The 19,919-nt window shown below is 47.7% G+C and overlaps 8 protein-coding genes across 8 annotated transcripts; 5 read left to right on the top strand and 3 right to left on the bottom strand.

Moving 5' to 3' along the window:
- Positions 1 to 229: 229 nt before the first annotated feature.
- On the top strand, positions 230 to 1,319 carry N7529_007045 (DUF1295 domain protein; the record flags this gene model as incomplete). Its single annotated transcript, XM_057242572.1, has 2 exons — positions 230 to 933; positions 992 to 1,319. The coding sequence occupies 2 exons, from the start codon at positions 230 to 232 to the stop codon at positions 1,317 to 1,319; spliced, it is 1,032 nt and encodes a 343-aa protein (XP_057097931.1).
- A 1,332-nt stretch (positions 1,320 to 2,651) lies between these two features.
- Positions 2,652 to 3,949, bottom strand: N7529_007044 (D-isomer specific 2-hydroxyacid dehydrogenase family protein; the record flags this gene model as incomplete). Its single annotated transcript, XM_057242571.1, has 4 exons — positions 2,652 to 3,235; positions 3,321 to 3,604; positions 3,659 to 3,725; positions 3,802 to 3,949. The coding sequence occupies 4 exons, from the start codon at positions 3,947 to 3,949 to the stop codon at positions 2,652 to 2,654; spliced, it is 1,083 nt and encodes a 360-aa protein (XP_057097930.1).
- Positions 3,950 to 6,345: 2,396 nt separating this feature from the next.
- Positions 6,346 to 7,260, top strand: N7529_007043 (uncharacterized protein; the record flags this gene model as incomplete). Its single annotated transcript, XM_057242570.1, has 1 exon — positions 6,346 to 7,260. The coding sequence occupies one exon, from the start codon at positions 6,346 to 6,348 to the stop codon at positions 7,258 to 7,260; it is 915 nt and encodes a 304-aa protein (XP_057097929.1).
- A 469-nt stretch (positions 7,261 to 7,729) lies between these two features.
- N7529_007042 (GNAT family N-acetyltransferase) lies at positions 7,730 to 8,419 on the top strand (the record flags this gene model as incomplete). The annotated part of the gene is made up of 2 exons (XM_057242569.1): positions 7,730 to 8,114; positions 8,187 to 8,419. 2 exons carry the CDS (start codon positions 7,730 to 7,732, stop codon positions 8,417 to 8,419), a joined length of 618 nt encoding a protein of 205 aa, XP_057097928.1.
- Positions 8,420 to 8,546: 127 nt separating this feature from the next.
- On the bottom strand, positions 8,547 to 10,372 carry N7529_007041 (uncharacterized protein; the record flags this gene model as incomplete). The annotated part of the gene is made up of 4 exons (XM_057242568.1): positions 8,547 to 9,468; positions 9,519 to 9,561; positions 9,663 to 10,014; positions 10,073 to 10,372. The coding sequence occupies 4 exons, from the start codon at positions 10,370 to 10,372 to the stop codon at positions 8,547 to 8,549; spliced, it is 1,617 nt and encodes a 538-aa protein (XP_057097927.1).
- A 1,459-nt stretch (positions 10,373 to 11,831) lies between these two features.
- On the top strand, positions 11,832 to 13,039 carry N7529_007040 (uncharacterized protein; the record flags this gene model as incomplete). Its single annotated transcript, XM_057242567.1, has 4 exons — positions 11,832 to 11,848; positions 11,898 to 12,103; positions 12,175 to 12,489; positions 12,543 to 13,039. 4 exons carry the CDS (start codon positions 11,832 to 11,834, stop codon positions 13,037 to 13,039), a joined length of 1,035 nt encoding a protein of 344 aa, XP_057097926.1.
- A 582-nt stretch (positions 13,040 to 13,621) lies between these two features.
- On the bottom strand, positions 13,622 to 15,472 carry N7529_007039 (uncharacterized protein; the record flags this gene model as incomplete). Its single annotated transcript, XM_057242566.1, has 4 exons — positions 13,622 to 13,849; positions 13,928 to 14,028; positions 14,088 to 15,207; positions 15,275 to 15,472. The coding sequence occupies 4 exons, from the start codon at positions 15,470 to 15,472 to the stop codon at positions 13,622 to 13,624; spliced, it is 1,647 nt and encodes a 548-aa protein (XP_057097925.1).
- A 2,009-nt stretch (positions 15,473 to 17,481) lies between these two features.
- N7529_007038 (uncharacterized protein) lies at positions 17,482 to 19,368 on the top strand (the record flags this gene model as incomplete). The annotated part of the gene is made up of 4 exons (XM_057242565.1): positions 17,482 to 17,694; positions 17,742 to 17,817; positions 17,874 to 18,184; positions 18,232 to 19,368. 4 exons carry the CDS (start codon positions 17,482 to 17,484, stop codon positions 19,366 to 19,368), a joined length of 1,737 nt encoding a protein of 578 aa, XP_057097924.1.
- Between the last annotated feature and the right edge of the window lie 551 nt (positions 19,369 to 19,919).

Genomic DNA, 19,919 nt, shown 5'->3' with positions numbered 1-19,919 from the left:
AACAATTTTGCATACTATACCCACGCTATATATTTTAGCCGGCATCTCTTATGCCTTCGATTTGATTATCTTGCTAATTTCCCAGAAAATGAATGATCCATTATTGAAACCTAAAACCTGGCACCGCGATTTCCACTATTACATAGTCTTGACATCAACACCTGTCCAGGACCTATATAACAGCAAAGGCTTCCGATTAACCATTCAATGAATTCCGGTGTGTTTAAAAATGGCACACCTAATCCCCTCATCAACACTGCAATCCCATGTATCTAGCCCCCTCCACTCCCGGCCCCTTCAAAAGAACCTAACACCAGGCGATGTGGGAATCCTAAAATCAACCCTCCTGCCTTCATTCGGACTATACTCCTCATTATCTCTAGCAACATACTTTGCAGCGGAAGCAACCAATCGAGTTGAGCTGAAAGACTGGCTCTGGCCTTCCGCCCAAGTCCTCAATGCATGGTGGAGTGCCATCGGCCAAAATATGTACAAACATGGCCATCCATTTAGAGCAGCCTGGGATGCATTACCATGGACAGAACAGGTCCTTCTGAGCTGTGTTACTATATGGGGCACTAGGCTCTTCTCCCGGATCGCATCACGATCCTTGAGCCGGGACACGGACGATGCGCGGTACGAGGCTGTGAAGAAAGAGCCTGGATTTTGGAAGAGTGCGTTTGTGAAGATCTTCCTGCCTGAAGCTCTCATTTTGAGCGTTATTTCCTTTCCATTTACGCTTCCATTCAATACGGACAATAATACTCTCGCGCTTGGAGAGGATGCGCGGAACATTGTTCGGGCGCTGGGCGTTGGTGTATTTGGCGCTGGGCTCGCGATGGAGGTATTGGCGGATACGCAGCTTGAATTGCATCGTCGTGAGAGAACAGATCTGTGTCGACATGGCGTTTGGGGTTTGGTGCGGCATCCAAAGTATGTTTTGTGGCGTGGAGGTTGCAATTGCTATATGGATTTGCTAATGATTGTGCAGTTATCTGGGCGACACATTGATTCATTTCTCTTTTACATTGCTTAACATGGCCGGGTTCTGGAACCCGATTGTGCTACTTGGTCCCATCACAAACTACCTATTCCTTCGTGTTTTGGGCGGCGATAAGCAGACTGAGGCTAGCCAGGAGGAACGTTACAAGTACCAAGACCCTCCAAAGTACGAGCAGTTTAAGCAATGGCAGAGGGATAATAACAGCTTTTGGCCTGGCTTCCGAGACTTGGCGAATCCATGGGTATTGGTTCTGGCGGGTTGCAGTTTTATTGGAGTGGTGGTTGAAGAAGCACTGCGAGGCACTTTTCATATGTAAAGTACGGACCTGTGAATTACTACATGCGGTTAGTCTTACTGGTTTTAGTCTAACGCTGCCATACCTCGTTTCTTGACGTCTTCCCTATGTTGCCCTGACATAAAAGCTCGCCCGGCCCCAGTAATCTCATGTTTCTTTCCTTCCTTCCTCCAACCACTCTCTATCTTTAAGTTTTCCACCATTCAAATCTAATGAACGCCTTCAACTCAGAGAAAAACGCCTCGATTGGAGTCAAATCAGGTGCAAAAATTGGCCGTGAACGAAATCCCACTCCTGTTGCCGGGCCTCCTCATTATATGACCGCTGGTGAGGTAGCTACGATGGACTCTTCGCGAGATGTCCTTAATCTACCCATGCCGGAGGTCTTAGCATACTTCACAACATCGGATAATCCTATTGGAGCAGAGTATATTTTGATGGAGCGGGTAGAGGGGGAGAGTCTTGCCTCGCGGTGGTTATTTCGTACGACCGAAACTTCCTTATCTCGGACTCCGGTGGTATCTCCTCAACTAGATAGGGTTTCCCTAGGACGCACACTTAATCAGCCTACGTGCTGCCTTAGTAGGCATCACGGCCCCATCGGTATAGAGCCGTATCTCCTCAGCAGTTTTCCCGGTTGTGTTGAGTGATAAAGAACGAGAGACTGCCATCGCAGAATCGCAGGGCTAGACCGAGTCTGTAGAGCTACTGTCCCGGGCTATAGACAAACTTAGTATTGATCTGGAAGTCGGGACCGAGTCAGATAACTTTGAGAGGGCAATGAAGGGCAATCTACAATTTCGTAAGGAACTGGTTCAGTAAGCAGATGTCGGAGAGTGGGAGATCGCTTGACGTAATTGGCCATGTAAGGATCAAGACGATGACAGCCTGCCTCCCGAAGATATCTAACTTATGTGCGACGCAAATGTATGCGTGAGCATCTGCATCCGAGAAACAAGCTGTCGGGTACATATCCTGTCAGCAGATGTTTCGCGAGCGGACGGTTTTGGGCTTTCCTTATTTCTCGACTTTCATGCTTCTCAATCTTCAACTGATGAACTCCGAGTTTGATTATAGCTTAAAGGACGGAAAAGATTGGGGACGCGCTAATGTACGACTGAGAATATTCAAGGCCCGATTGATAGCAGAAACGAACCATATCTCAACTCTTCTCATATTCTTCCCTTTTTTCTCTTGTTCATGTCTCCAACAAATTATTGAAAAAAGGCAGTCAATGTGCGAAGTTACTTACCTTGAAGCAAAAAAAAAAACGTTTTGAATTTCACTCTCTGATCCTCTGATGAAAATGAGGAGAAACCTTCAGATTCTTTATTCTTGACATCATGGACAAAGCTAATAGCCCTTGCCCCGTTTATAAACATTGATCAATGGTTCCCCCTTAGCCATACGCCCCAAGTTCACCTTGAGGATATCGAGTGAACGCGGGAAATACTCATTTCCATGAGAACTAACGTGCGGACTGATTTGGACATTCGGCGCATCCCAAAGAGGATCATCTTTAGGAAGAGGTTCGGGGTCCGTGACATCAAGTGCCGCACCACCCAGCACACCAGAGTGTAACGCTTCAACGAGGGCCTTCTGGTCAATAACCTTGCCTCGTGAGATATTCGTCACGTATGGCTTGCTGGCATAGTGATGACAGTTTTCAGACAAAATGGTGATTTCTTCGGCTGCGAGAAGATGGGTGGTTTGAGGGGTCAGCGGGAGGGAGATCACCAGATGATCGAGTCCGATGGCCAGGAACTCGCGGATCGAGTTCCGGTCTGTTCCGTGGTGCCATGAGGCTGGAATTGAGCCATCTGGGTCTCCCGTTCCAGGGACAATGTAGCCGTTGTCGTGGCGCGACTCTGGTGTTGGTCGCGGGGAGGCTGTGTAAGCGTGGACGGTCATTCCCAATGCCTGCGAAATACGGCCAACTGTGGATTGTCAGAATGGGTTTCTACTGTTCTTGAAATATTCGCGTTGTTTGTGATGTTCGCGTTATCGTGTTTGAAAACGTACTTTGGCGTCCAATACTTCCATATCCCAGGATACCCACTTTTTTGCCCACTTGGTCATGCATATCACGCGTAGACGCAGGCGTTTTCAGCCACTCGTGTGACTTCTGCGCCTCGTATGTGGAAACATATTTACGCGAAGCCACAAGCCAATTCATCACAGTCCATTCCGCGATGGGAGGGCCGTGGATGCCTGAGCTGGTAGTGATTGCAATGTCGCTTTCACGCAAGATTGGATGGTGCAACAAGTGATCCAAGCCAGCAGAGAAAGTGTGAATCAATTTGATGCTAGAACTCAATTATCAGCAAACAGTTCTGATATTTGGGGGTTGCGCAGCGTACTTTTTCGCATCTTTGAGTTCTGGAAGATCCAAGAAGGTGGCAAGCACAGTCGCGTTTTGATATACCTCTGATTCAAAAATTAGTCATCGAATTTTGAAAATGAGATCATCTATTCATTGATCTCTATATGCATCTCAACGTACCAGGGGGCACAGGAACACCCTGCTGCGACTTGTGAATTGTTACCTCGGCATCAGGAAATTTGCTCTCGATGTCCTTCTGTAGCTTCTCAGGCATGTGCTGCTGATAGAAAATGACGAGCACCCGCTCTAGTTCCTTCTCGCCGCCCATCGTTGGTTGCAGATAGATGTTGGAGAGAGTTGGGTTGAAGCAAGTCTAAAATGTCGTGAGGAGCGGGCGTAGGGCGCGGGCAACGGTTTTCCTTATCAATTTCCCCACTTTGGCTTAACAAGCAGTTCCAGGTCTCCCGAGGTCGTCAATTATAACGCATGGGTCGAATGGACGTTTTTTATTGGAATAGAACCCCGATTTTGGGCTCAACTTGTCTTTTTAGAGGGAATGGCGTGGTATGACGACACTTTGCCCCGATATGGTCTCAGAACAACCACGATAAATAAATTTGAATACTTGACAACATCAAAAAGCTATGAGTGTTGGATATTCAAGACCTGTTCTCATCACTCAACTAAAGAAAAGTTCACGGGTGCACCCTTTCTTGACTAGGCTATGAAGGGGGCCGCTCCATTAGGACGATTTTTTGCGTTGACACACCTCATCAGCTGGCTGTTGCCATTGGAGCAGGTAGCTAGGTCGGCTAACAAGCAAGAGGATGAAGCTTTGGTGGGTTGTCTGTGCTTATCATTCGTTCTGGCTGTGTGATGCTTCTTGTCGATTTCCTATGGTCATTGGCTTCAACAGAGGTACTTCCTAGGGGAAAGTACTCTCTTTCTAGCACTCATTTCGTGTGTTGAAGGGCTAGTGTCTCTGGATATGTGGTTCTTGAGATCGTGCTTTGAGCTGAGCTCAGTTGGATTGGAGGTAGGAGAGTTCTGTAATTTGTGGCTCAGAGTCCTGTTGGGTTCATAAATGTCGGGTAAAAAACGCCTGTTTTCACCGCTCAGCCAAACAGGCGCATACATCTATGGGTAAATATATACACCTTTGACTAAGCTCAGGAAGGACCACAGGGCCATGGGGGTATTAGGACGTATTTTTTTCGTGCATCTGGAGACTTCGACAGTTCGTCAGATGGTTGCCTTGGTGCCTTGGTGCCTGAGACGTCAAGTCAACTGACCCATGGATACAACAACCTTGGAATGTCGATCGCCCAGTCAGTCAGGATTTGATATCAATTGCACGTTATCGCAAGATAGCCTGGTTATGGCCATTGATTTCTTTGATAAAACAAATATGAGCCTCGGGGTTGTATTCGAGTAGAATTACCCAAAATCAATAGAAGAATTGATCAACCTAACCAAAAAAAAACGCCGCATATCGATACCCTTGCAATATACCACTGAGTCAAGCTCTATTTTCCACTAATTGCCTTCGACCTCTTTTTCGAACTTTCAGCTGGCCACGCGAACACCAGATTGAAAGCAAAAGTGCGTCGAACAGGCCAATCATGACCCGGCCTCTCATCCACAGTGCATCTCAAACTAAAGCTTGGGCCCCAACTCATCACAACACTCTCTTCAGGGGCTGACCCACCAATCCAGGTGTAGAAAGATGTTCACTGCCAGCGCCACGCTCATGATAATTCGCTGCTTGGTCGATGAGCCAAATTTGATACATCCAAGGAGTCCCTGACAATCCAAAACTATTGGCTCAGGTGATTTCCATTAGCGACCATGATATCGAGTGAACAATCGGCAATTCGCGTAATTTTTGGCAGATGAACGTGTATGTGGAGTCATCACCCCTTGCAACAAGGTCCACCGAACTTGCTGAAACAATGCCAGATCTGCAGTGTTCCAATCTCGATTCAAACCACCGGACCCAAGGTTCTGCGCCTGTCATGCACAAGTGACAAATGGTCGTGTTTATCCGCCCAGATCCTAGTTGTCGAGTATGAATCTACTCCATCCATAGCCCGTCCCTAGTGTTGTTCGGAAGATTTCGCTTGCTTGATACAGCAAGTTGCAGAAGTAGTGTGAGAGATCATCGCTTGCCACGGGATTGGATCGCGATCATGATCTGTGATTCCTCGAGTCTTGAAGGGTACCCCACCGTTCTTGACTGCTTCCTGTGAGTGCTCCGTGCTGATCCACACCCAAAGCAAGCCACAGCAAGCCCAAGGTTCAGTCAAACGCAAGTCCAAGGAGACAATATCGGCTCTTCTTGGACCTAGCTTTGCGCCGTGCGCGCGGGCCAATATCCGCCACTGTCTTCCAACCTGTCACAATAGGGAGCAGCCCCAGGAAGCCCGCCACTCGCCGAACCCTGCAGGTTTTGTGTACAACCTTTTCCTTAAAGGGAAGATTAGCTTGCTTATCCCACGTCGAGGTCGGTTGTGGTCCAACTAACCACGCTCTAGCCCTTGTCGGATGGGAGTTGCTTAATCTTGGCATCGCCAGCGAGTCGGATATCTGCACCAAAACAATCGAAAGACATTACCGGTCCCGCTTTCACCTTTGCTACAAAAATGAAGGACTTCCCCCCTGTGTTTGCGGCGCGCACTATTTTTCTCTCCCCGGTCTCCCTCTCCCTCTCAATAGATACCCGCCATGTCCCAAAGGAAACCTAACCGAAGACTCCTTCACCGGATTATTGAAGCCGCGCTGGATCGCGAAGAACAAGGCTACCCACCAATGTCCGCACACGCGGCAGCACAAGCCCAGGGGATACAAAATGGAGGATATGGAGGGGAGATGCCGCCGCCAAAGCGGGTAACGACCACGCAAATGGAATCTCTCATTCCAACCAACGACAAACTTCTCGTTTTCCGCGCCTTAACCGGAATTGACAGCGTCCCCGCGCTCACACAAGCCGGTCATCTTATCCGCAGCGCGCCAAACGTAGGCATCTACACGCGCGTCGTCGACAATGAAACCAAAGCGCAGCGCGCATACAAAATTTTCAACTTTCTCATCAACACCTGTCTCGGAATCCAGGTCGTGGTCGCTGCGGCTGTCACGGCCCTCGGCGCCGCGAGCGGCCCACACTCTGCAGTCACGGCATTCGGCGCTATCAACACAATTATGGCTGGCGTTCTAACCTACCTTCGTGGTTCTGGACTTCCCGATCGCCTGAAGAACTACCAAAATCAATGGAAGAATATTCGCGAATACATTGAGCAGCGCGAACGCGAGTTCTGTCTAATCGGGTGCGATCTCGATGTGCAGGAAGAAGTCTTCATTGTGGAGAGCATGTACCAGAGTGTCAAATCTGAGATGGAAACGGCGAAAAGCACAGACAACAAAACGCAGCAACCTGATGATCCGCGTATTCGCCGTTCCGTCTTGCCGCCTTCGCACGAGTCAGCATATAAAGGGCCTGTGGCTCCTGGGCGCGGGGATACGATGCCCCATTCAGATGCTGTGAGCTCGAGGCGTGAGTCCGACCCGGTCAGTCCGATTACCACTCCTCACACTGCGTTGCATAAGGAGAAGCAATGGGATGATGATACCCGTCGTGCGTGACTGCGATTGTAGACAAGTCGGTCAGCGCGACACAATGCCTTTGCCCTTGTGTTTTCAGATGACGCGCGCACCAAAGACATTTTATGTGGCCATCATAATTTTTATCTCTAATGTACTTATCACTAATGTTTAAATTGCCAATACTTGATGTTTTCACTGGACAGCCATTATTTTGAGAGCAGAAGAACAATATCACAATGCATCAAATGATCTTGACACAATCGTCGATATGTAGGGTTGTCATGCAATAATATTGTGAAATCGGCCTCAGAAAAAATTTTCCAGTTGGCTATACCCAACATCTTTATACGTCTCCACAACAAATGTTACCTCAGAACTCCACAATTATCCCGCGATGACTCGTTCGCCAACAAACCAGATGCCTGTCTTTGAACCTTTGAACCTCCCTGGTGTCCGATTTCTTTCCAATTGCAACTCTTAAATATTTTATACAGCACATATATCCGAGATGTCCCTTGAAATTCAGCTGGCGGCCCCTGCTGACGCGCCCGCACTGACGCAAGTCTTTTATGCCACATTTGTGGGCGACTTCAACAGAACCATGTTCCCGATAACGCCCGACGTGACCGCATGGTGGGAACGCAAATTCAGCGAGGAAGCTAGAGCCACGCAGGCAGGCGAGGGGCGCGAGGTTCTCCTCAAAGTAACTGGGGAAGATGGTGCAGTTGTCGCGTTCGCGAATTGGAAGTGCCCCGCATCCGCTGCCGATCGCGACCTGCAGAAACACGAACCCGAGGACTGGGCACCCAGTTGCAATAAGGAGCTCTGCGAGAAATTTTTCTCAAGAATGGACGCAGAGCATAAGGAGCGGATGGGGGAAAGGCCTCATTATTGTATGTTTGACCATTTTCGGATTATACATCTGGAAGCCGGTGATCAATCAATGGCGCATAACTGACTTGTAGTAGCTTTGAGTATGCTGGGAGTTCACCCTTCCTATCAAGGCCGTGGGCTCGCATCGAAGCTTCTAAAATGGGGTCTTGACCGTGCCGATGCGGAGGGCGTAGAGGCATACCTGTCATCATCTCCAGAGGGAAAGCCCGTGTATGAAAAGTATGGGTTCAAAAGTGTTTACACGTTTTCACCGTTCCCCGGTTATTTACAAGAAGTCATGATACGCCCGGTTACTAGCCAATGAGACTCGGAATGATTCATCGAAAACATGTTTTCTTGTCAGCCCTGAGCTGTACTGTTCTTCTCACTGAACCTTCTTCGATGGCAAGGGGTGATGTCAACGTCCCCGACAGCATTACATGGTTCATCGCCTATGCTGCCGCCATGGCCTGTGTTTCGACGGGCAGTGCCAACCACGCACCAGCCATCAGAATCCAAACGGTGCCGCAGAACCAAACTGGTCCTCCGCTCGAACCCGCCGAGTTGTCAAAAGTAGTGATGATGTACGCAATCAGGCTAAAAACTCCCCAAAAGAACCCCATGATGCCCAGACTGTACCCTCGCACGGTGGTCGGCACGACCTCGACTGTATAAAGAATCAGGGTAGCCAACCCGGCGAAACGAAGGAAATTAAGCATGCACTCGAATGCCAGCGCGGAATCGTGAGACCGAGCCACAGTAGCGAGAAACATGAACAACCCAGTCAAAATTGCAATACCGGCTCCAGTGCGTTTGCGCCCTATACCCCCGACTTCCACCAATAGTGCCGCCAACAGCGGACCTGGGATGGCGCATAGGGCAATATACAGGTATCGGCTATAAAGGTAAGATCTAGTAACGGTCGTAGCGTTGACCTGGGACACACCGTGCGCTGCGAGATAGCTACCGATATAGGTTTGGTGAAGAACAAACGTCAATCCCGTGACGCTCCACAGAAGAACAAGACAGGCAATTCCAGAGAGACCGAGGGAAGAAAACAGCGCCCTAGATCGAGACTTGGTACGCAGCTCTCCTTCGGAAACGTCAATCGTGGAATCGATCCGCGCGAACGATGCCTCCGTAAGCCATGACTGGCGCCTGTTGTAGAGAGCGATGTCTTTAACCAGCTGAGTAGCTTCTGCGTCACGGCGACGCGAGAGAAGAAATTTGGGTGTCTCATGGAGATTCAAGGCGAATCGGCACAAGTACAAGAAGAGAGTAATGCAGCCAAATATCCACCATACATACCGCCAGCCTTTGTTGCTGACGTAGTGACAAGATGAGGCGCTGCTGGATGAACTGGAACTGGCACTGCTGGAATGGCCGAGAGCCCGTCTACTGCTCATTGATTGGGAGGTGCTAACCTCATCCGGGCCAGTGCCGCATGTATAAAGTCCGATGAAGGCCCTGAGAAGTTGTCAGTATATCTCCATTGTTCAAGGGTTCGGATTAAATTGCTTGCCAGCCAACTGCTGCCGAAACCAGCTGACCCAGTCCCCAAAACACACCTTGCAGGGCAACAAGGTATTGATGGGATGCCGGTAGTGATTCCAGTAGAATCATTGCATCCACTGCTTGGTTGCCAGCAACTGCAAATCCAACGACGAAACCGACAACGCTTAGTCCAGTGAACGAGGGCATACCCGCACCGACTAGACCGCCCATTCCCATTAACACAACAGTGCTAGTGAACATCCACTTTCGGCCGAGTGTATCTGACATCATGGGCCAGGCTGTACCGCCAACTGTGAGTCCAACAGCAAGGCTGATGAAGAGATAATCCGTGTTATCGCCCGTAAAAAAGAACTGGGCTTCATTGCCAGCTGATGGGGCGATGACTAGGAAAGACATAATCCAGAACTGCAGGACAATGTTCTGATCAGATGAATTCTCACCCTTCATTTGCAGGAGAACTTACGCTGTCGAGAAACCAGCCCACGCCAGTCATCAAGAAAAGCAGCCACTGATAACGCCCCATTCCCATATCCAACAGCGCCTGATTAAGAAGCTGTGCTTTAGCTGCGAAGACGGCATCGCTTCCGGTATGGGTCTTAGGGGTCTTGATTGCAAGACCAAGCAGGCTCCTGTGTTCTTCTTGTGGTATTTCGCTGGGCTTGGATGGCCTTCCCTTCTCCACATCGTTCACCAGAGTAGACGCAAATGCGCTCTGTGCCTCAAAATTCCTGGCAGGTCTGATGCAGTCACTGTCGCTCGACATTATGAGCTGATGTCAAATTTTAATTAGCTCGATTAGTGTGCAACTGATGCTATCAGTAATGGAGGCCCTCAGTCTTGAAGGCACCCCACCTGGGACCCAGCTGGGTTATGTATTAACGACTATGAACTAGTTCAAGCAACTAACCTCCAATTCCTCAACCCCCGCTTTGGTATAAAGATATATGGGGACATTCTCGCGGGAAGCGGAGAATTCCGTGTCCATGGGACCATTGAATTGCATATCCGACTCATCTAGACTCAAAATTGCACGAGGAAGTCACCGAATTAGGCAGCCCGAGCAGCAATAAGTATCATTCTCCGTGGAAGTTGCAAGCGCTACGATCCGCGGGCTTGCTGCCAAGAGAGGCAATTATCAATGGAAACCTTTGACTCATGCCTTCGATAAGGCTTGAGGGCTTTCTCCAAGGGGCCAGGCACCTCGGAACGCGAGCGATAGGTCAGCGTGGATTGAGATCAATCGGCTGATTGATTAGCGTGGTAGCTTGGGAAAATATAGAACCGTTTACGTGGCCATTGGTTAGATTGGACTCCGCATGGGGAACATCACCTTCATAGAGCCTTGGCTTGAGATTGGATCCATGTTCTCGTTTCATAGTGTAGCTATATAGAATCCATAGATGAGGTAGTATATCGAGTCAGCCTGCTCAGTCATAGCTTTACTTTTTTGTAAACTGACTACAGTTGTAGTCTTGTGGGAATTTGACAGCAAGGAATATCATGAATAAAGAGTGAATTTGCTAAGGCCGAGACTCGGCGCAGATTTCTGTTTTAGGGTTCCCGCACTAACTTGGAATTCGGAAATCAAAGAATCAAGAACTAAGCTGAATGAAACGAAGACACAACCTAGAAGTTTGGTATTTTCACAAACTAATAGCATACACTACTCCTAGGATATATTCTCATGCATCAATAAGGTGACCCACCCACCCATTTCTATATATGTGCGTAAGACGGCACCTTTATGCTCTAGAAGAGATATAAACGGAGGTAAAAAGAGATGTATAATGAAATATAAAAGTGGTAGAAGGATTGTCATTTTCGAAAACAGAACGACAACGTTAGATGACCATTACCTATGTAGATATCACCTGGAAGATTTGCTCTCGGTCAATACTTGGACCAAGACATCTCTTTGCTCTATGTAAGGATGTTTTCTTTGGGATGATATCAATCAAAAGCCAAGTAGCGCATGAGTTCATTTGAAGATGAAGAGATGCTTATAAATAGGTCCACTCGGCTATACATGCGGGGTTGAAAAGAAGACAAATCAAGATCAATTGTAACATACTGCATTAGATTCAGTCACTTCATCACGGTAAAGAAGCCATTCTAATTCGCTACGCAAAATCCATATCTTTTTCAAGATTGTTGTATTAGACCCTCAATCATCAAAGACGCAATCCTATGACGTCACGTCTCACCTTCCAGATAAAATCAACATGACCAAAGTTTTTATGTGAGTCTGGAGTGCATCACTCAAGAAACAAAGTCTGATATTTCTGAAGCACTGGTGCTACGGGATACATCGGTGGCGACTCTCTGGCCACATTGGTTGCTCAGCACCCAGACTTCTCCTACGCAGCTCTTATTCGCAGCATTGAGAAAGCCGAACGAGTGAAAGCTCAGTATCCATCTATCCGTATGGTCATCGGAGATCTTAATGATTCAGCCCTGCTGGAACGGGAAAGTGCCGTCGCAGACATCGTGCTGCGTAAGTATTCGATTACAAAATACCCCTAGGTTCATACTCATAGCTAATCATTATTAACTCTCGCGGAACAGACACCGCAGACGCTTCCGACCATGTTGGAGCTGCAAAGGCTATCATTGCTGGCCTAGTGACCGGGCACAGCAAGGAAAACCCAGGCTACTTGCTTCACACTGGCGGAACCGGCATCCTTACGTGGGAAGACAGCGATAAAAACGAATACGGCAATGAAAGCGAGCATATTTATAACGACTGGGAAGGCGTGGACGAATTACTCAGCCTTCCCGACCACGCATTTCATCGAAACGTCGACCAGCTCGTATTGAATGCTGGGGCCAAGTATGCCGATGTTCTCAAAACGGCACTGGTCTGCCCGCCAACAATCTACGGTACGAGTCTAAACCCCTAGGTCAAATGCGAAAACGATCTCATTATCCAACAGGTAAAGGAAGAGGGCCAGTCTCCCAGCGTGGGCGTCAAGTCTACGAGCTAGCGAACGTTACGCTCCGCCTGAAGAAAGGCCCCATCATCGGCGCTGGACAGTCAATCTGGAACAACGTACACGTCCACGATCTGAGTGACGTATACGCATTACTCATCGACGCGGCAATCGCGGGTCGAAATGATGACGGACTCTGGGGCGCGAAAGCCTACTACCTCACCGAGAACGGAGAACACCACTGGGGTAAACTGTCTCAAGCTACCGCGGAGGCCGCGGCGAAACTGGGATACATCCCCGAGGCCAAGGCAGAGCCTATCGACTTGGAAAGCGCCAAAAAGTATGCGGGTTTTGAATCTCTCAGTTGGGGAATGAATTCTCGTGGTCGGGCGCGGCGTGCTCGTGAGATTTTGGGGTGGAAACCCTTTCGACCTAGTATTGTGGAAGAGCTGCCTGAAATTCTTCGCGGGGAGTGGCAGCGTTTGCAAAATGCTTCTTAGGATATAGGGCCGAGTAGATTCTTGTGTGACGGGAAATTTCAGCCTTCTAATTTGACACGTGGTGGCTGGGCTGCGGTGAACTGTGGTGTAAAACGATTCAGTGGTCTTTCACTTGGTCTTATACTTCCGGTCAGCAGAGAATGAGGAGTTTGATGCGAGGTCTAGGTGTTCTCGTATGGACCGGTGGAATTGAAATTGGTCTATATTCCAGATGCACGAAATTGAGACATGTTTCAACCTCGCGACAACCAAGCCTTGCGACCTGCTGGTGTGATACAAGTATCTAGGTGAGACCGATATGGATGAAATCAAAATCGCTCTTCTTGCTGCCTTTCTTGTCTGACTTTTAACCTAATGAAATCGTTCATGCTTGCCTGTCTTATCACTGGTTTACCAATATCTGCATCTATGGCAGTATTCGAGCACAAAATTAAAAAGATAATTGCTTTTGCTGCCAAAAGAATGCAGAATTGGAGTACATTGATGTTGAATGACTCATCTAGTCAACTTTCCACCAAAAGCATTGTCGTCACAATACTCCCCAAATATACCACCGTGCAGTATTTTTTTCACATTCTCCACCTAATGAGCAAAACGGAAGTCTAATCTCTTGTTTCCCTCGTCTTTGGTAGTTGCCAAGTAATGATCTTTCTGCTCAGGACTCATGATGTCCCATGCTGCCGCACGGATTCTGTTTCGCCGGATATAGTAGCATTTAATGAAGATGGTCATAACAACATTCCATGCCACAAGTGCGAGTAGGATCTTATTTCCCCTCCGGTAGTAAGGCTTATCATCAGTTCGATAGATCTTTTTCAAAATCACTCATCAGTCACAATTCAAATTGTCGATATGTGAGACACTTCAAGCTCAGAGAGAGAGACTCACGTTGGAGGCAATTATCGATCCTGCTTGACAAATCATATTGTATACTGCACTTCCCACAGTTCGCGTGCGCACTGAACCTGCATTGCGAGATATCAAACTAACTGCAAGATGAAACGAATTAGATTTTGTAAAATGATGCGAGGATTGCATAAATACTGACCGTTGATAGAATGGATGTAAGGGAAACCAATTATCAGCACAGTAAGTGCGTACCAACTCCATGCACTTGCACTGGAAGGCAGTAGCTCCAGTGCCAGCAAAATAGGGAAACACCACAAGGAGTAGAAAAGAACAATAGCCATGCGGTTGTTGATCTTTTCGGACATCCAAGACCAAAAGACCAGCTGGATCAAAAACAGCACATATCCAGGAATGGTCAGGAGATTCACCTCGAATGTATCAAAGCCAAGCGACTTCAAGAAGAGGGTCAAATAGGCCGTTGGGGGATTGGGCGGAATAAGCATTGTGAAACTGATCAGATACATCGGCCAAAGATCATAGTCCATGAGAGCGTCCCAGAGAAGTTTCAATGTAAGACCTTGGCGATTGTGCATGCCGCCCTTAGAATAGTCAGTATGTGTACCGGTGGTTTCAATCCGATCTTCGCATACCTTTGCCGGATCATCACGCAGTACTCGATTAACCATAATGATCTCTTCCCTTTCTGTGAACCAGCCATCCTTACCTCTAAACCAGCTCTTGGTTTCAGTGGGACTCGGGGGAAGATAAAACCAAGAAATGATGCCAATGATGCACGTCAAAGCGCCCTCGAGGACAAACAACCACCTCCAGCCAGCCCAGCCGCCCACTGTGCGCATGTGGAGGATTCCAAAGGCCAAAAACGCAGCAACAATAGCAGTACCGTTCGATGCGCAGTAGAAGAAGGCGACCCGCATCGGCAGCTCGGCATTAGTGTACCAGTACGACAAGTAGAGGAGGGCATCAGGAATGAAGCCACCTTCTACCAGGCCCAAAAGCGCTCGGGTAGCGTAGAAACTCTTCTCGCCGGTAACTGCACCTTGGCAAATACCGATGACACTCCAAAGAACCATTTGGATGGGGATCCATCTGTCCGGGCCGAGTTTCTTTGAGATCATTTGTGAGGGTACTTCTGCACACAGGAAACAAAGATAGAATATCGTCATGCCGTAATTGTACTGGTTCGTCGACAGTCCGAGGTCATCCAGCATACCGTCAGATAGTGCTTGTGAGATATTGCCACGATCCAGCTGAAGGGCAAAAAACATCAGGCAAACCCAGGAACAAATTCTGTAGTCCAGCTATATTGTCGTCAGAAAGGTGTATGCTGATAACGAGATGGAGAGGTACTACCCTTCGAACTAGTACTTTTTCTTCCTTCTCTGTCCATTCCGCCGTTGGATCATATCGATGTCTGCCTTCATACTCCGGGATTGGAGCATATAGCTCTACTGAGCCGCCAGCGGCTAACACTCCACTTGATCCGTTGATTTTCTGGGTCGGCTCCTGGACAATTGAGACAAATGCCTCCTTTGCTTCAAGCGACGGTGTGCTTGTCCCCGACATCTTCGATGCTGACTTTGGATTGTAGAGCTCATATTTTGGATTTCGAATGTTCTTATATCGTGTTATTTTTCACGACGTGCCTTGCGCCTAGAATTGCGCAATGCGGCCGGCCAACATTAAGCCAGCTTGATTGTGGTGTAGCGCAAAGCCGTGCCGCGGAGAAATTATAGCGGGAGTTCCATGCTTGGCATCTCATGGCAAAAGCTAAGCACTTCTATCTTGTTGTCCCGTGAACATTAAGATGCTTAGCATGGTGTGAATCATGCAGGGGCGAAAGTGGTTGTTGGCTTGGAGGTGCCATAAAGAAAGTTGTCTGTACACAGTGATTATAACACGGAAAGTTGAAGCCGGAAGAACAGTGTCCAGTTGACTAGATATCGCGGGGTAAATCAAAGCGAGCGTTTTTCAATGCTAAGCCTTGGAAAAGAATGTTGTCATCTGGTGTGGAATTGCGCCACTACAACACACTCCATTTTTCACGATACTTTGTTTTTGTCCGTCACAGTCTTCGCGTAATTGTTTGATATACATTCGTGTAATTTGTTCAAAGATCATAATCTTCTCCATTTTGGATCCTTGTTATTCAACTGTAGAGAAAGGTTGACTCCGCGATTCAGGGTCCAAGGCAGTTTGGGTTTAACCGGGGAAAACAAGTGCCTGATATACCTGCAGCCCTATTTATCCGGCTTTACACATGTTGTATGAATTGCATATAAATTCCCGTGCTACCAAGTGATAAAATGAAATAGATTGAACTTAGTAGCTGGGTAAGCTTAACATCCCCCACATATCACTTTTTATTACAACTACTGGTTGTATGTTATATTTGACCTCGGCAGCATCGACATTACACAAATTCCTACTTAGTTTTATGTATTTGGCCGCAAATCTCAGTAAGCCTTGGAAATCGAGCTGGATAATACATTGCGGGCTGAATCGTGATCGTCTTATGGATAAACTAAAAGCAATTGGTTGCTCCCGCTTAGCTCAGACACTACAGGAGGTTTCCCATGAGAATTGAAGTCACTACAGCTTATTCTAGTCTACCGAACTTCACAGAAAGTTTTATCTAGTCTGCGCATGAAATCGGGGAGTACAGCGAGTCTAGGAATGGAAATTGCTCCAAGTTTTCAGGTGATGCAGGTGATCTGGATATATAGGCACCGCAACCTTTCTGATGATTAATCACCAGACACCGTTTACTGTAGACCTGCCGGTCTTCTTCAATTGGGAGAAACAATCCATAGCAAACGAGAACATAGGGTTCCAATATGGTCAACAGTTGGATGTTGAAGGTCGAAAAGGAAAAAGAACTGCAACAGCATGCAGCGTTCCGACGATTTTAAATTTAGTCGATTTTCTCTAAATACTTATCTCTTCCCAAAAGCTACTCATAGACACGAGGATATAGGATCAAACAATGCGAAATAGCAGCGTATTACATTCCTTGTAACCCAGGCGTAAACTCGGTCGCGAGATCGGCCTGGGCCATTGACAGACCGACTCAAAGTCGAGTCCCAATGAACCAAGAAACATCAATTGCGAACGAATGGTGCTCTTGAAACCGATCTAAAATACTGGAAACACATGCAGTTATCCCGAACACCGGCTGACGAGAAGCTCGGCGTGGAATTAGGCCGACTCTTGGCAAGTCGATTTCCTAACTAAGGCTCTGCAGCCTGGTTGTAACTCCAACTAGGGCTGTCATGGAGACCCTGGAGCTTCAGATTGTCCGAGTACAATATGAAGATACCAACCACAACTGAGGGAAACCATGTTTCTGGGTCGAAACGGAGCAACACTTCGTCCTGTTCAAAACTCTGTATGGAGGTTTGTTAATCCCGCGTGGACTGGAGTCTGGACATGTGTTATAACATTCTATATATCTATCCATAATGCAGACTCTCGGTTTGATTTGATTTTGTTTCGAGGTAGGATCTCAGTCATCACCTTAGGTCGGTCATCCAGATTCACCTCATTTTCCATCATCAAAGTCGTTGGTTTTCGCCATGGCGGACTCAAGCTTCCCATTCTATAGACCTGGCAGGTCAGAGTACGAAGACAGCGTGAGCAGATCATCATTTTCTGTAAAGGGGAAGAAGAAGAAGAGCGACGATGACAAGTTTGCTCTGGGCCGAAGAGGAATTTTGGTTTTCTTTACTCTTTCGGTCCTCACTTTGATGGCCGCTCTAGATGGCACTTCACTTTCTGTGGCTCTACCTGTGAGTTCTCACGAGAGACTCAGACAACCTCCATCTAATCAGGCCAGGATATCGCGCAAGAACTTAATGGAACAGCTATCGAAGCATTCTGGAGTGGAACCTCGTTTTTGTTGTGCTCAACTGGTTAGTCTGATTCTCAAATTTCAAACGTTTAGGATGCTGATATTACATTCATCTAGTGTTCCAGCCTAGCTTCGCCTCCTTCTCCAACATTTTTGGCCGTCGACCCATGATCTTGATTTCTCTCCTGTTCTTTACCGCTGGTGCCGTTATCTGCGCTATTGCAAATGATTTCACCTATATGCTGATCGGTCGATCCATTCAAGGTGTAGGTGGAGGCGGAATTATATCGCTGAGTGAAGTCATTATAACAGATCTTGTTCCTCTACGATGGCGAGGTCAGTACTTCGGTATCCTCAGTGCAATGTGGAGTGCTGGGTCGGTGACGGGGCCTATCCTTGGAGGCGGCTTCGCTGAGAAGGTTTCATGGGTAAGTCAACGTATCCGATTTCTGGATTTCTCTGCTAAAAAAATCAGAGATGGATCTTTTATATCAACTTCCCTTTCATCGGAGTGGGTGGCATACTCGTTATCCTATTCCTAAATCTTAAACTCGCACCGAGCTCGCTGGTTGAAAAACTTCGTCGAATCGATTATGTCGGAACTGTCATATTTGTCGGAAGTATGTCGTCTTTCCTGATTCCACTTAGCTGGGGTGGCATATCTTATGATTGGGACTCGTGGCGGACATTGGTACCTCTGATCGTCGGTGGAGTTGGTCTACTTGTTTTCGCATACTACGAGTACCGCTTCGCAACCGATCCGATCATTCCACCGGTGATATTCCAGAACCGAACCGCAACTGTTTCTTTTATTGGCAGTGTTCTGCAGGGGTTGATCTTGTGGTGTGCGCTTTATTATCTTCCTCTTTATTACGAGGCAGTGAAGGAGTTCAGTCCTATCATTTCCGGTATCTCTCTCTTCCCTGAGACGTTTACTGTTGCACCAAGCGGAATGGTGGTTGGAATCTTGATCACGATGACAGGTCGATACAGATGGTCTGTCTGGCTTGGATGGACCCTATCGACACTCGGAATAGGTCTTATGTGTCTCATCAAAGTCCACACTAGCACTGTTGGGTGGATCTTCTTGAACATCGTTCCTGGTCTCGGACTAGGCATTCTATTCCCTGCTCTTGGCTATGCCGTGCAGGCCTCGTCGGAGCCCGAAAATCTTGCCATTGCAGTCGCCATGTTCAGTTTCTTCCGTGCTCTAGGCCAAGCCATCGGTGTTGCTGTCGGTGGCGTTGTCTTCCAGAATCGCATGTTTAGCAACCTTATGCGATATCCCGGTTTGGCTCCTATGGCCGGGGCCTATAGCAAGGATGCTGCGGGATTGGTGCAAGTTATCAAAGCTATGGAGGATGGTGCAGATAAGGCAAATCTAAAGGAAGCATACACAGACAGTCTGCGTACGGTGTGGGTAGTCTGTTGTGCGGTTTCAGGTGTCGCGATGGTTATGAGCTTGTTGACTGAGCATTATGATCTTGACCGTGAGCTGGAGACGAACCAGGGGCTACGTGGGGATGATGAATCTTTTGTTGAAAGTGAGAAGGATTTAGAAATGCGCGCAGAGCGAGCAATGGTTCCGGAGACTCGGCCTTGGGCCTGGTAGGCAGCGGTCGTCAACACGGAGATGGTTTACACTGTACAAAGTAATGACAGTTACTCATAATGATAATTGAAATCTCATTTCATTACACTCAGCCATTCGGCTCAGCTCGTTTCGACGACTGTACTCACAAAACCAACACCGCGAAGCAATGCTTTGATCCTCTATTCCCTCTTGGCAGTTTTCTAGGCCTTGGTAACATCCTTGCAAAGAAAGAATTCGTGTGATAAGTATGAAATCGCCTCGGTTGCGGTATTCAAGAGGTATTGTGTCGAAGACCTAGCTCCTCTATTTTCCGCGCAAACTGAAGAGGTCGAGGGAAAGTGACGTCTGATTTGGTTAGGATTCGGTACGGTCCAAATGTAGTGAACATAGTCAAGTAGATTCTGTACTCATGGTGATGAGAGTTCGATGCCCGATTTCTCCATTTTCAAGGCGGAAGGCTTGCTGAGTTTGGGAGTGTCACTTCGCTGTTGACCAAGTCCATTCTGTGGTATCCTTGGCCCAGTCTGTCGTCTTCGGAGATGGCTTGACCAAACAAAAAAACCGTAGTA

This window comes from Penicillium soppii (assembly GCF_028829465.1).
Source record: "Penicillium soppii strain IBT 18220 chromosome Unknown utg000005l, whole genome shotgun sequence".
NCBI classification, from domain to species: domain Eukaryota; kingdom Fungi; phylum Ascomycota; class Eurotiomycetes; order Eurotiales; family Aspergillaceae; genus Penicillium; species Penicillium soppii.
This window is presented reverse-complemented; position numbering and strand designations above follow the sequence as displayed.